The 15465-nt window shown below is 40.1% G+C and overlaps 1 protein-coding gene across 1 annotated transcript; it reads right to left on the reverse strand.

Moving 5' to 3' along the window:
- Positions 1–4193: 4193 nt before the first annotated feature.
- LOC120747511 lies at positions 4194–15428 on the reverse strand. Its single transcript, XM_040053439.1, has one exon. It carries the CDS (start codon positions 14816–14818, stop codon positions 4895–4897), a length of 9924 nt encoding a protein of 3307 aa, XP_039909373.1. The 5' UTR covers positions 14819–15428; the 3' UTR covers positions 4194–4894.
- Positions 15429–15465: the final 37 nt, after the last annotated feature.

Below are 15465 nucleotides of genomic sequence, written 5' to 3' on the forward strand. Positions count from 1 at the left end.
TGTAATTAGGATGCTTTGGAAAGACAGCACAGTAATTAGATGACAGGTCAATTCTCTCCTCTGAGGCCATGCCATTCTTACACACCCTTACCAGCTGCATGGCTTAATAGCTCTGATCCACTGGTACACACTGGAATGACAACTGAATACCCCAACTGTAACATAAATCTGGTTCTGGCATTATTTCATTCACAGAGGGCATTTACCATAGCTCTGTGATTTTGTCTTCTCAACTGAGATAATTACCAAATTCTCAAAAATGTAGAAGATGTTGCAGTGGTTTCAAGGTCAAGTTCTGTTCATCATCCCTGCTTTAATACTGCTTGTAACTCAAATTAAGGAGTTTTAATTGGACACGGCAGGATTTCTTAGCTCTACAAATAGTGTACTATATAATTCTTTTGAGATTTGTAAATGCTACTTTAAAAAAATAATATTAATAATATAATAATAATATTATTTTAAAAATAGTAATAAAATTCACACTTATCTCTTCCATCTCTGTGACTAAATATCTGGTAAAAAAAAAACCATAGGAGGCCTTAGCTTCTAAAATATAAATTACAAGAAAATTAAACATTTTATAGAGTTGCTACACAATATTTTCATATAAGATGGCCTCAGACTAAAGTAAGCTTATTTCTGGGGACTTTCTCTGTATTTTACAATACCTTTGTAGTCAATTTGCTTTATAACATAACTATACCTTGGCAAAGTTTTAGGAAAGCAAATGTCCAATTCTATTAAGTAAACTAATCCAGGGAGTGCATAATATAATTGCTAAATACATTAACACACCCCTGCACTTGAGGTCTCCAATAAGCACTTTAGCACAGAAGGTGTGTGTTACCCTGATAAGCGTTTAGTGGGTAGAAATGTATAATCAGCCAATCAAAACTGACTGTTTCAGTCACCAATCTGAGAATGAAAATAAGCTGATGATCTTATCAGCTGAATGGAATCCCCCTATCCTAAATTTACAGGCAGCAATGTGCTTCACGATAAAATTACAGTTATAAATATTATTTTATTCCATAAAATAATTATTAATAGCCATATTTAATTTACAAACATACCAACTAATGCTAGTTATAGACATACTTGATGAATATGTGTAAACAAACAAAGTTGCATCAATGTGTAACTAATTAATTGATTGATTGACTGATTGATCATAATAACTGAGGGGCAGGTAGGGGTTCGGGCCACATTCCAAGTGAGTCAATCTTCAGCGGTCTCCCTTTTTTCCCCCCCTTTCCTTATTAAATAATCCACAGCTTTCATTAAAAAGAAAGAAAAAGAATAAGTAAAAAAGGCATCTTGCTTTTGACTTTTTTAGCTGGCTTCTCATCAATGAGTGAGATTTTAGAATACTGAAAGAAGAGATGCCTTCTTGACATTTAATTGGCTAAACATGGTTGCGTATCTATGCACTACAATACTACATCTTCCATACAGTAACTTGTACAATCTATATTTTTAATCAAAGTATATGTTAAATATATATTTAACATAAATATACTAAATAAAATGTAATCCTTACCTTATCAGAAAAAACGAACAACCTGTAGATACCATCTTATAAAATTGATTAATTCCACATGGAGGGTTGCACAGCAGCTCGTAATAGCAATTCCCTGTATTTTATAAAAATATTTACCCAGGTGTACTGGTGAACATTGTTCAGTGCCAATCAAACCAGCAAATCTTCCTTCAAGTTAAAAAAAATATACAAGTGCTGAGTTCCTGATTTCTACAACCGAAATAGCCAGCACAGCACAAGTAGATGATCACACAGCAGTTCACCCTCTGTTAAGTAGCTATCCCTCCCACCCTCTTGCATGCTTTCACTGCACTAGCTCTCTCTCTCTCTCTCACTGTTCTCTGGGAGTGTATTCCAGTGCAACCCTAATCTGAGGGTGTAAGACTAGCAGCTTTTAGCTGATTACAGTCACTGTAAAGAGTCATTTGTCAAAATGTATTGTTTTTAAAACTTCAAAAACATTCAAGCTAAACACATTGGCAGTACTACTATCCCTGAGTGACTAAATGAGAATTTGTGGAGTCGAAGGATAATGTGTATAAACTTTAAAGCATATTCTCATCAAGTATGGGTTATGGATTTGCCTCCCATGATTCCTTGCTGTCGTCAAGTGTGATTAGATTACTACAATCTCATTCCAAACCTTTCTTTGAAAATAAACAAGCACGTATGTTTTAGGGTATCAAATCTAGCATTTTCATTATGCTAGTCACTGTGACACCACGCGAAAACTTTCCAATTCTAATTAATTATAATCTTTACCAGCAGCCTTGTGTGATAAGTATTTCCTTGCATCATTTAATGAATAGCACTTAGACAGCTTTCACCCTTGATTTATACTCATGTCTTCAATCACTCATTTATAGTTCATGTTCATCTCAACCACTTCATGGAAGTCATCATTATAATGATGGCATGCAAGGGCTATATGCCCTGCTCCTTCATTGCCATGCTGTTAAAGCTTTAGTCAGGGAGGATGAACTATAGTTATGACTAACAAATCCCAATATTGTCATTATGAACACAGTAAAGTCCAGTCTTTCTGACTGGTCTTAAATTATTAAATTTAACATCTAAACTTAAAATTCTCCAGAAATGGTAATGCAGATTGCACCTATATTTGGTCACATTACAGTTGATTCCATAATGCCACGATTGCCTTTTTAACAAAGGTCATTTGATTTGTAAGAAACAAACAAACAAACACAAACACATGGGCTGAAGATACTGATTACAAGCTATACAGTATATGGAGATATGTGTCACTGCATATATTCTGTTTTCGCACATTCTGATAAAATACACAACAACCGTTTAGTAAAAGAAACATAAACATAAAAAACATAAAAGAAACACAACATAAAAAGAAATACTGGTAGCCATCGCTACACCACAGCCTTCTAACAGATGTAAAAATGTAAGATTTTAGTTGATTTTCAAAAAAAGTTGACATCTGAACTTGACCTTGAGTGTAAGGTCACTGAGTTCAAAGATTTTTAGTGGCTGCACTTGGTAATTATTTGAAAATCTTTGGTGATGTCCTTCTTGAGTTATCGCTTTCAGGAGAATTTCAGATTTTATCCCTGAATTTGTCAAACATAGCAGATATCCTTGGAAGAAGAACATAGTAAGGACTTTTGTGAGCAAAACATCTATTAATGCCATATAGATTTTTCATGCAGTGAGTAATCTGCCTAAAATCAACACTATATTTCTTATTATGAGTACCACATGAAGAGAGTAAATTCCACATTTAAGACTTAATAAGATGGAGAGGAGACAAAGATGTCTCATATAAGTTACAAAATGAAGACTACTTAAAAATTAGAGGATCATAAAAACTTTTGCTGGGTAGTTTTAACAGAGGAGCACATTGTTAGTCGTGTGCCTGCAATTAGGACACCAATTCACTAGAAGTAATATCATTCTAGTACATTTTAGTGCATCTGCATGAACATTCAGAGAGACTAAACTCAACCAGTTTCAAAGGATTGTATGTATGAACGTGCTTGCAAATATTGTGTGTACAAGGACTGGGAAAAGAAGAAAGTTGGAATTAAGGGTTAATAACAGATTGAACATTGTTGGAGGAACTGAAGTTAAAATACTGCATACCTCCCGCAGTTGAACTCTGACTTTAGTGATGGCCTTCATCCAATGAAGTCTGGATTGGGAAAAGGGTAATGGTGGTCCATCATCATCATGGAAACTAGGTCTAGGTTACATGGATTGAAGCATTAGATGAAAAGAAGAGAAAGAGGAAATCTCTCAGTTCTCAGGCATTTTCATTATATCAAACACATTTGAATTACAAGCAAAAATGTACCTGTGGAGTTTGGGGGATCCTGTCTCTGCTGTAGTATCACTTTTTATGTCCTGTCTTTTGTCAGGGGACAGCCTATCCATCTCCCGCTCACTGACCACAGAGTGTCCATTGATGGAGAGATTTGTGCCATTTGTGCGTAGCTGCCCATTGGTAGAAGGGTGAAAACCAGTACTATGATAGGAGTGGAAGGACTCCTCCAGTTCTGACCCTCCAGTGCTCTCGTGGCCAGTCTCACTAAGCTGGGAGCTGGTCTGGCTAAGATTTCCTGATGACCCAAAGCGACTACTTTCCACTGGACTACAATGGTGAGAAAGGAGTGAGGAAAACATTCAGAATGGTGAAATATCATTTCTGAATATTTTATAGTTTTAAGTTTGCACTACAAAAGACTGAATGGATTCGTAAAATATGATGATTACTAGATGTACACGTAAAAAAATATTTAACAAATGAAAGTGTATAAATTAAAGCAGAATTCCATGACAATGTTGCAAACAACTTAATTCATAAAATGTATATAGCCCACTTCACAACAACAGTCGGCTCAAGGTGCTTTACTCAATTGCTGAAACACATATACACACACACACACATATATATGTGTATATGTAGAGAGAGAGAGAGAGAGAGACAGAGAGAGACAGAGAGAGACAGAGAGAGACAGAGAGAGAGAGAGAGGGAGAGAGAGGGAGAGGGAGAGAGAGAGAACAAAAGGGACTGCAAAATGAATAATGGTATAACAATAATAACAATATAATGATAATAGTAATAATAATAAGAATGTTTGAGTACAATGTAGATTCAGCCAGAAAGTTAAAACTCAATACAACATTGTTGTGGAATTCGGATTTAAAATGACAAATGATACTGCAGATACTAAACACAAAAAGGCCACACTGAACAACACAGACAAAGACACAAAATAACTAAATTAGTGAAAATTGACTGCAAAGCTGAATAGGAAAAACTTTTTTTCCCCCCAAAATTCCCACTTCACAAATGGGGGCAGGGAGGGAGGATGCCATTTATTGTACTTTTACTAGCCTTTTTGTATTCAACAGAAGATTGGACTGGTTGTCCAGCTGCACTCCAGAGTTAGGACCTGCAGAGGGGTGAATTTCTACAAGCCTTTCCTTCTCCTTTGGGGTCAGGGATGCTGAAGGATCTACATCAGGAGTGGAGATGCAAATCTGGGGAGTTGCTATATCATCTGTGGAACCTACCGGAACAGTTTTTTCGGCTTCAGTTGTTTCGACCTTTTGTACAGTCTCATTGCTTGCTGAACTGTTGTTAGTTTGGAGTTGAGAAGTTATAACTGGGACAGCTTGTGATTTGGATGGCTGTGTCTGCTGAGGTAAACTTGCATTTTCCCCCAGTAATGAAATGGTGGATGGCTCTTGTTTTTCAGTATTAGGTTTTTCCTCTTGAAATACGCCTCCAGAAAGGTTTTTCAGCCCTGAAATTAGGCTACTACCTCCTTCTGTCTGAGACAATGATGAAGCAAGTGATGGTGCTGATGACATCAGGGATCCAAGAGATTTTACTGCATTGCTCTGTGCTGATATAAACCCAAACAAAGACTTAGCTTGAGAAGGCTCTGCACTGTTGGGCAACTGATTAGGAGGTGAAGTAACATTAACACCTGCCTCTGTGACATCAGGTGGGACTGACTTGTCACTTTCTTTACTCTCAGGGTCCTCTTTGATAACCATGGGCTTCTCATGTATCACTTCTCCCTCCCCTTCTGGCTTTTCTTTTTCATTGTTAACTACCTGATGAATGACAGAAATGTCTTTTGCTGCACTTGAAACAGTAGAAGTTTTTAAACAAGCTGTTTCAGTTTCCCCAGCACTGTCATTTATTAAGCTGCCAGGCTTCACTTGATCTTTATCTTGCAATGTTGAGCCCATCATTATATTTGCACTGGTGATTGGTTTGGGTACCGCTGGCACAGATTCAGATGGCTTAGGTGGTTGTCCCATTGCACTGGCTGTTGGTTTTGGTATAGCTGGCACAGATTCAGATGGCTTAGGTGGTTGTCCCATAGCCCCAAACAAAGATCCTCCTATGCCACCAAGTAAAGTTGATGCTCCAGTTTGTGATCCTGCAGTCTGACCAGTAGCTCCTCCAAACATTCCTCCAAACAAAGAACCACCAGCCTGAGGTGTAACTCCAGAAGCTCCAAACATTCCACCCAGTAATGAGCCACCACTCTGGGGAACTGCAGATTTGGCACTGGATCCTCCCCCAAACATCCCACCTAATATTGAACCTCCGGTGGTGGGGGCAGTGGCTTGAGTAGCAGACTGAGGAGCGGACCCTTTAAATAAGCCTCCAAGTAATGATCCACCTGTCTGGGGAGACGCTGCCTGGGCACTGGGCCCTCCAAAAATACCCCCTAGTATTGACGCACCAGTCTGAATGGAGGAAGGTTGGGGTGCTGTTCCTCCCAATCCAAAAGGCTTTTGCTGTTGCTGACCTTCAGTGGGAGTAGGTGTTGGTTTGAAAAGGGTGGACGTGAAGCTAGTAACTGTATCTGACTTGTCTGGCACTGGAGGTTTCTGCTGTTCTTGGACCAAAGAACTTACTGACTGAGGGAATGGCATTTCCTCTTCTGCATTAGATGTTTTTGTATCTTGACTCAACTGACTACTACTTGCAATCTCTGAATTTACAATTTGTTCTGTTGATGCACACATTTCAAACTCTTTAGACTGATTTTTTTCAGACAAAGCAGTTTGCTTATCAGTATCTTGGCAACTTACTTCTTCTATGAGACTATCCTCACCTTTAGACAAGCTTGCAGCAAGAGGCTGAACTTTATTCTCAAGTGTATTTGGGATTTCCACTTGATCATTGCTTTTGATCAAAGTATTAATTTCACTTGTATCACCACCAGTTGAAACAGTTTTACTGTCAATGGCTTTTTGTTGATCAGTTACAGTTGATGTAGTGCTGTTAAGAGTGGTAGTTGATATTTTGTCATTATTAGATGTTGGAGTAGTTGTTGCATCTGAAGTAGATCCTCCAAACACTGAAAACAAACTTGTGTCATTTGGACCAGAAGTGCCAGTTAAAATACTACCTAGAAGAGATGTACCTGTCTGTACACCAGCTGTTGGAGATGGTGAACTGCCCAAAATCCCTCCGAATATAGAGTTTTTATTTTGAGTTGTGGAAGTCTGATCAGCCCCACCAAAACTTCCACTTGTGGACCCACTAGTCTGCACAAGAGATGAAACTGTTGAACCACCGAATATACCACCCAAAATAGACCCAGCAGACTGGGATCCAGCAGCCTGGGAAGCAGATCCTCCAAATAAGCCTCCAAGTAATGATGACCCTGGCTGTGATCCTGTAGTTTGGGGAACAGAACCACCAGCCTTGTTGAGACTAGCTTGTGGAGCAGTCTGCGGTACAGACCCTCCAAATAACCCACCTAGCAATGATCCTCCTACTTGAGATGATGGTGTTTGAGGTGAAGAACCTCCAAACATTGCCCCTAACAGAGAACTTCCAGTCTGTGAAGAGGGCTGAGGGGCAGAACTTGCAAACACTGAAAATAACCCCTTGGCTGATTGGTCTTTCAGGCCCGATGATCCAGGTGTAGATCCTGTAGTTGACAGACCTGTTTTGGTAGAACTTGGCTCAGTGCTGGGTGTAGAAAATAAAGAAAGAAAACCTTTTCCTGGCTCATCTGAGATAGATCCAGTTGAAGATGGAGGATGTGGGTCTGATCCACTAATCACAGAGGCTGAAGGTTCTTTAGAAAAAGAAGGATCCTGGGGTGCACTCTCTGTGCTCATTTCCTTATGCACAATACCACATTCTAAATTTGAGTGCTTAGACATAACATCACTGGCTTCAAATGAGTCACCACAAGTATTTGTGGTAACTACAGTAATATCACTAGATGGGACAGCATGCACTTGACAGGAGTTACTATCAGATTTGTTCCCTGAGAATTCACTAGAAGGGGCATCTTTGAGGACATGGTCACTTGAAATAGATGCCATCTGGGAAGAACTTTGTTGTGAATGAATAGCTGGGGACTCTTTGGCAGAGGTGGCAGCAGATGAACTGGGAGTCTGTTGTGGTGTTGGCAAAACATCGTTAAAAACAGAACACATACTCTTGGTTGGTTCTTTTGGGACTGCAGTCCCTGGTGTGTAGGGCATGTTTGTATCTCCTCTAGTTCTTGGTGGTTGAGGGGAACTAGGACCACTAAACACGGAAAACAATGTTTTTCTTGGATTTTCAGTAGAGGCAGACAATCCACCGAATATACCCCCAAGAACAGAGGTAGCTGTTTGTCCTTGTGGTAGAGGCTGTTCTTGTGGTTTAGATTGTGCCTGTGGTCCCCCTTGTTGTTGAGTTTGTGACTGGACTACTCGTTCTTGAAATGGTCTTGTTGATGACTGTGTTTGTGGCGGGTTGGGATCACTAAACATTGACAACAGCCCCTTCATTGGGCTTTCAGCTGAACTTGATGACCCAGGAAGAATTCCCCCTAGAAAAGATCCAGTTTGATTTTGAGATTGTTGGGTGCTGTGACTGCCGAACATTGAAAGGAACCCTGTAGATGGAGGATCCTTTGGAGGGATAGTTCCCCCCTGTGGCGCCTCAGTGTTGGGCCTGGTTTCGTTAGGAGATGCATGATGAGTTGATGCTGACAACTTTGATAATAAACTTTTACCAAGTGTTTCCTGTTGAGAAGGCTGTGAAGGTGTGCTTGATGGGTGTGTTTGAGACAATGTCCCAGATTTATCTGTAGTCTGCTGAGTATTTGGCCCTGTAAACATTGAAAATATAGTTTTACCAAGTGATTCTTCCTGTTGACCAGTAGGACCAGACTGGTTAGATGCTGCTGATCCCCCGAATATTTCTCCAACTGAAAATCCAAACAGTCCACCAGATGGTTTACTTTCAGTTTCCTGCGTTGTTTGTGCAACAGGTGGCACAGATTGTGAGTGGCTGGCTGCAGAGCCTGTAGGGATACTTTGAGTAGACACTTCCAGTATATTTTTATCTGGGATTAGGCTCTGCATGGGCCTAGATGAGCCACTTTGGTCTAACGTTTGCTGTCTCTGAATACTTTTAGATCGAGATGCTGATGTTAGTGAATCCTCTGTAACACTAGGTTTGATTTGCTGTTTTTGTGGTTGAGAGGGCTCAGTGCTAAATAGATTACTGATTGACCCCAAAAGATTTGAAACTCCTGTAGCCTCTTTATTTGTAGTGGCACTTCCTGGTAAGGAGCTTGTGCTGCCAGTTTTGCTCTGTTGATTTGGAGATGTGTCAGTAAATTTATTGAGAACTGGTTTGGTTTCCTCCATTCCTACTGCAGATTTTAGGAAGTTCATGAACCCTGCCTGTGGTTGTTCAGATGGTTTTCCCACTGGTATGTCCATCGGTTTATCAGATGTAGGTTGTCCAGTTGGTGCAGGTTTACTAAGATATTCTTTTGATCCTAAAGGCACTGTCACATTGAGGTTTGTTGGTGGAGTCACTTGTTGTACCATGGTAGTCTGCCGTGAAAGTTTAGGTTTCTGAGTTGCATGTGAATTTGTTGAGTGTGTTGCAGGTTGAGTCACTTGAGGTGCTGTTGGTACTGTGGGCAAAATTCTACCCTGTTTGGTAACTGGCGTTTCAATTTGTTGTTTAAAGCTTTCTGTCTGAGTTACAACGGCAGTAGATTCTTCTCTGATGATCTTAGACTTCAGACTCTGAAATCCTGATGAAAGGATGCTTTTAGATTGTTTGTCAGTGGCTTGCTCACATGTGGACTTATTAGAATTGGTCAATTCAACCTGTGATGTTTTGCTGACAAAAGAGGTTATTAGGGAAGAAATCTTCTTAACCTGACGATTAGGTTGCTGTTCTCCTGGAGACACTCTTTTCCTCCATTCTTCCTCTGATACATCATCCACATGTTTTATTGTAACAGCAGTTGCTGAACGCCGCCGTTGGCTAGGTTGGTAACAGTTGTAAAGTAAGTGTTGATTAGAATTTGCTGTAGGAGTAGAATTCAGGGAGACCGAAACTTTTTGAGCAAGAAATGTCTTTACTTCCTGGTTATTCCAATATGGGCCAATATGATCTCTATTATGACATGAAAGGTCAATGATGTCATTACAATAATCTTGATATACATAACTAGGCTGTCTTTGATCCATCTTAACTTTGTTTAATGTATAGGATGAGAAATCCACACCAGGCTGCCCTTGAGACAGAAAAGAATTCTCAAACATTTGAGAGAATTGTTCAAGATTTAAATTCATAATCTCATTTCCTTTTCTGTAGGCAGCAGACAAATCTAGGGGGGCATTTAGAAGTTGAGAATCCCTGTGATCTTGACCTGGAAGCCAAAGAAGCTCATCTTCATTGTAAAGTGGAATTTTAAAGCCACAGACTAAAACCATCTCATTCTTCAGCCAAGCACTTGGAAAACTTTCTAACTGCTGTGCATTTCCCCAAGATTCACCTTCAGGGGCACATGCATACACATATTCTCCCACTGCATCTGTAAGTAAAGCATAAATATACTCATGATCTGTGTAAACAAAGTAGCCACAGTCACCGTCTTCTGCTGGCCACCACATTCCTTGCTCCAAAAGAGCCAGCCACTGCTGATACCATTCAGTGTCTTCAAGGTACAGGGAGTCTTCGAGGTCTATATTTGCACTTGGAGGATCTACTGGTCTATTCAAATTAAGCTGACTGTGATGGATCATGCCATTGGTGTGAACATGCTGTGAGTCTGGATTATCCATTCCATATTGCCAGTTAGCTGAATAAGATAAGCTTGGAGCAGTTTCTTCATAATACCCTTCATGATATGAAACACCATTCAAGCTATAAGTGCTACCATCATTAAATGAATGCCATTTCCCAAACTTGGCATTACTCTGTTTAGTAGTTAAGTTCAACACACCTTCCTCATTGGGTAAATGTTCTATATTTCCCAAGTCTTCATAACTATTCCATAATTTTCTCTTTGGATATAGATCATCATTTCTATATCCTTCACACTGATGTGGTTTATATTTTTCTTGGTGATAAACAACACCTTGCCATTGCACAGTGTTCTGATTCTCAGGTACTGGTAATGGTGTACTTTCAGAACTCAGCCTATATCCTTGATTCTCTACTGGGAAATGGTAACCTAGTGACTCATCCTGAAACTGCTGCCACAGAGCACTTTCACGGATCCACTGGTTTTCATCATAAGAGGGACTTACTGCATATGCAGATAACTGATAAAGGTTTTGACTTGTAGCACTGTATAAAGATGGAGAGCTTCCACCAATATATGGATGCATGGTCATGACTGGTGAAGTTGCACGACTTTGTAAAAGGGAATGGATATTTCCTGTACTATAGGCCATTGGGTTAGTTGACCTAAATGAACCAGAATTATATAACTGAGGCAAATTACCAGTGCTCACTGAGGAGTATGTCGTGCAGCTCTGAAGAGATCTTGCAAAAGTAGCTGATGTACGCAAATCCAAACTCTCAGTATCGACTGACACAGGTGCACTGATTAAAGCATGTCTACTCTTTCCTGGATTGAGAGAATCTGGATTGTCTTTTTGTAAACCATCCCTTCCAAGGTTTACGTTAGCATTTGTTAATATGTCAGAATAAGACTCTATGAACTTGGCTGAAGTAGTCTGTTGTCCACTTATCTGACTTGTTCTTTTCTCTTTTTCTGCCTTTTCTTTTGATTGTTGTTGTGTCATATTATTGTGTGGCTGCTTTTGCAGTGGGCTTTTCATTGTAACTGTATAATTATTGGCCCTTTCTTGAGGTGGTTGTTCTGTTGATGTTTGACAGGTTGTGTGAATACTTTCATTTGATTTTGTAAACTTGTTTAAAAACCCTGAGAGCACTCCCGATTGACCCGCTGTCTCTATCTGTGTTGGATCAGTCTGGTTATGTGGTATTTTGTTTTGCTGTTGTGTTTCATAGGTGTTTTTGGGCTGCAACTGTTGAGCTGTGTTTTCTGAAGGGGATTTAAAAAGTCCAGAAAACAGACTACTTGCATGTGTTGTTTTTTGCGTTGTGCTATTTTTTGGCTGATCTTGACTAGAAACTTGGATATTCGTTGTCTTTATTGGCTCATTATTGGATTTGCTTAGTGTCATTCCATGCTGATGAGCTGATGGTTGACTTTGTGTGTTTATGTTGTCTGCTGAAGCAAATCTGAAAAGTCCAGACAGAAAACCACCTTGTTGGGATGGTGCTTGCTGAAGTGGAACAGTCTGCTGTCGAACAAATCCTGGTTTATTTGTCTCGTATCGGACACCTTGGTGATTCTGAGGAATGTTTTTAATAGGATGACCTTGGCTTGGACCTTGAGTACTCAGTTGGCTTAGACCTTGTTGACTGCTTTGGTGGTGAACTGTTTGACTCCTTGAAATATTCTCAGAGGATTCAAATTTGAGCAAGCCAGATAGCAGCCCCTTTTCTGCAGTGTGTGTTTGCTGAGTTCTGTGTGAAGTCTGCTGCTGACCAAAGTAATTGCCGGGAATGTTCCTTTGTGCTTCACTATCACGAGATTGTCCCTTTTGTTGCAGGTTTTTGGTAGATGAAATGTTCAATAAACCTGAGAGAAGGCCCCCCATCTGTGGAGTTGAAGAGGTTTGTTCTGGGGCAGTGTGTTGGGAAAATTGTGTGGGATTATTTCTGTTGAATGGCTGATTGTTAGCATGCTGTGATAAATGGCCAGATAAGTCACTACTAGAGCCAAATGTAAGAATTCCAGATAGCAGTCCACCTTGTTTTGGTTGATTGACAGTCTGCTGCTGCATTCCAGATTTCTGATTTGATGTATGTTGGGCTTGTGAGACAGATGACAGTTTACTGTTCTGAGGTTGCTGATTACAGATTACATTCTGGTCTAGACCAGAGGGTGCTGGGGTAGGGTTGAATATGCTGGAAAACCACCCTTTCTCACTATTTTCCTGGTGCACAGGAGGATTCTTGGTCAAGGTGGTCGAAGTTGTTGAAGTCAGATCATGCTGAGGATTCTGTGTTTTTATGGAGGCACTGATGTCTTCACTGGATGCAAACTTTAAAAAACCAGAAAGCACACCACCTTCTGCTTTGGGACGTTGCTGAGTGGAAAAGTTTTCAGATGAAGAGAAAGGTACTTTAGGCTTACTAGTCAATGCTGGGTCTTCAACTGGTTCCTCTAGTTGGGGGCTCTCTGTGGTTCTAAACACTGGATAAACTGCCACAGGTGGAGCTCCGTGGGGTGGAACAGGGGCAGCAGGTGTGATCAGTGAACTTAATGACTTCTTAAAAGGGCTAAAGAAACTGGTGTTTACAGAATGTGTTGGCCCAGTTGACCTTTCTGGCTCTGGAACAGGAATACTCCCTTTATTCAAAATTGACTGAATTTGTGTCTCATGTAAGTTTCTATCATAATTTTGTCCTGAATATTTTTCATGTGAAAGTCTTAATTTTTCTGATTCACTACCTCTGTTATCAAGCCATCTCTCTTCCAATTGTGTATGACTCTGAGAACATGTGGATTCCAACGCCTGTTTGCATTCAGCCAAATTCACATTATCAGCTGAAAAAAGCTTCAAAGGATTTAATCTACCCAAGACTGGGTTTTCTGGAGCACTTTGAGGTTTGGTTACAAGCTTGGGTACATGGTCTTTTGCACTTGTTTGAGTCTGACACCTGCTGGGAGTTTGTGTTTCTTGATGATGACTGTGTATTTTGACATCATGTGGTGGGTGAGAAGGCAAAGAATTGAATGACTTTTCAGGAGAACTTTCTACTGGAGAGACAATAGCTACAGGAGCTGTGTTATTTGACTTAGGAATGAAGGACAACAATTTTGTTAGTCCAGATTGTGAGGATTGTGCAGATGATACTTGTGGAGATAGGGCAGGCTGTTTAGGGCCTCCACCAACTTTGTCAGTGAGAGAAGTAAACAATGAGCTCATGGCATTTTTTACTCCTGAAATGCCCTGATCAGAAGCAGCATGTGATTGGGATTCTTCTCTTAAATCCTTTGAATTACTTTGCTCCTCCCCAAATGAATCAGTTCTATTGCTACCATAGGAGGACAGCCTAGACTTGCTTGATTTAGGCAGGGATCCATATTTGCTAATTTCCTCTTCTTTTTCAGCCAGGTATTCAGACACTGTTTCAACAAGACATTGAAGCTCATCCATAGGATCAACATATTCATCACTTGGCTCTTCTACAGGAGAGAGCATTGCCTCTGAAACCCATCCTCCTGATTTAGGTTTCCCATACTTCTTCTCCCAAAGGCTCTGTGAATGTTCTATGTGGTCCTCATAGGAGAAACAATGCCTATCTTTATAATGTCTTTTGTTCTCTGAGCGACACTCATCAGCCATAAAGGCAATGTCATTAACACTGTCCTCTGCTCCTATAGGGTGGTGCAGAGGGCTCTCCATTTCAAAATCAAACTGTGCCTTCCTTCTAGCATCTTGCCCTTTTTTGTATGCCACATAATTCTCCAAAGTGCTGTCCAGCTCATTTTTAGCCCACATCCTTGTTTTGTAGAGAAGCCCATTCTGATATGGTCTCAGATCTGATGTCATACGCTCCTCCTCTTCCTGCATCTCTGCTACCTGTCGCATGAAAAGCTCCCCTCTTTTCTCACGGAGGAGTGCAAGGTCAGCAGGAAAGGTCTCTTTTCTCATTTTGTCTGCTTCTGGACTGAGAAACCCTCCTGGGTCTGTAATCTTTTTCTTTCGCCGACGATCAATAGTATCATAACCCTCAGGATAGGTGGCAGGCAGACCACCACTATGCTTTGTATTCTGATGGATAGGTGAATGTGATAGCTCGGAGTAGGGTCTTCCCATGCGAAAGATAACGCTGTCTTCATCATCTATAAAGTCACTTAGCTGTGGCTTGCTTTGCCCCTTGTATTTGTTTTCCCAATCTTCAAACCCCATGCCAGAATCTACAGGTATAATTCTGACTCTTCCTTTCTGGTTTAAAGAGCTTCTTTTTGTTTTTTTTAAGTAAAAAAATAAATTTAATGAGGGTGTGGGAATGGATAAAGGGATGGAAAAGAGGCATACAAAAAGAAAAAATGCAAACAGAAACACAAGTTAAGCCACACAGTAAATTATGACAGAAACAAATCTAAATAAATCTTTTTGTAATGATGACCTGATCTATAATATATATGATAAGCAATATGTAACATTGCATTCTTTAATAAACATTTTTTGCAGTTTTTGATGATCTTAACTAAACTGCCCAGAAGGCATACCAAAAGACTAGAACATAACATGTTACACATTTCATACATTTGACAGGGGTAATAAAACTCTTTGTTTGCAAGTGTGAGATTGTGTGCATATAGCTCCATGTTTGCACGTGCCTCACTGAATTTAGATTGTTGTAAATCCCCACTGCAACAAACATGCTTATCAGCACTTCCACAGTCTGTCTGTAAAAGTCTTAACAGGAAATGTCCGCAAAATCACCACCATATGGCATTCATGGTAGAGGTTTTTATGTTACAACTGAAAGGCATGTGTCTGTCACTGACCTATTTCCTCCAGAGGTGTGAAAGAGGGATTCCCTCTGTGAT

This window comes from Simochromis diagramma, unplaced genomic scaffold, assembly GCF_900408965.1.
Source record: "Simochromis diagramma unplaced genomic scaffold, fSimDia1.1 OVJJ01000596.1, whole genome shotgun sequence".
Lineage (NCBI taxonomy): Eukaryota > Metazoa > Chordata > Actinopteri > Cichliformes > Cichlidae > Simochromis > Simochromis diagramma.

Coding starts and splice junctions, on each gene's coding strand:
- LOC120747511 (XM_040053439.1), bottom strand. CDS start 14,818: ATGGGGTTTGAAGATTGGGAAAACAAATACAAGGGGCAAAGCAAGCCA.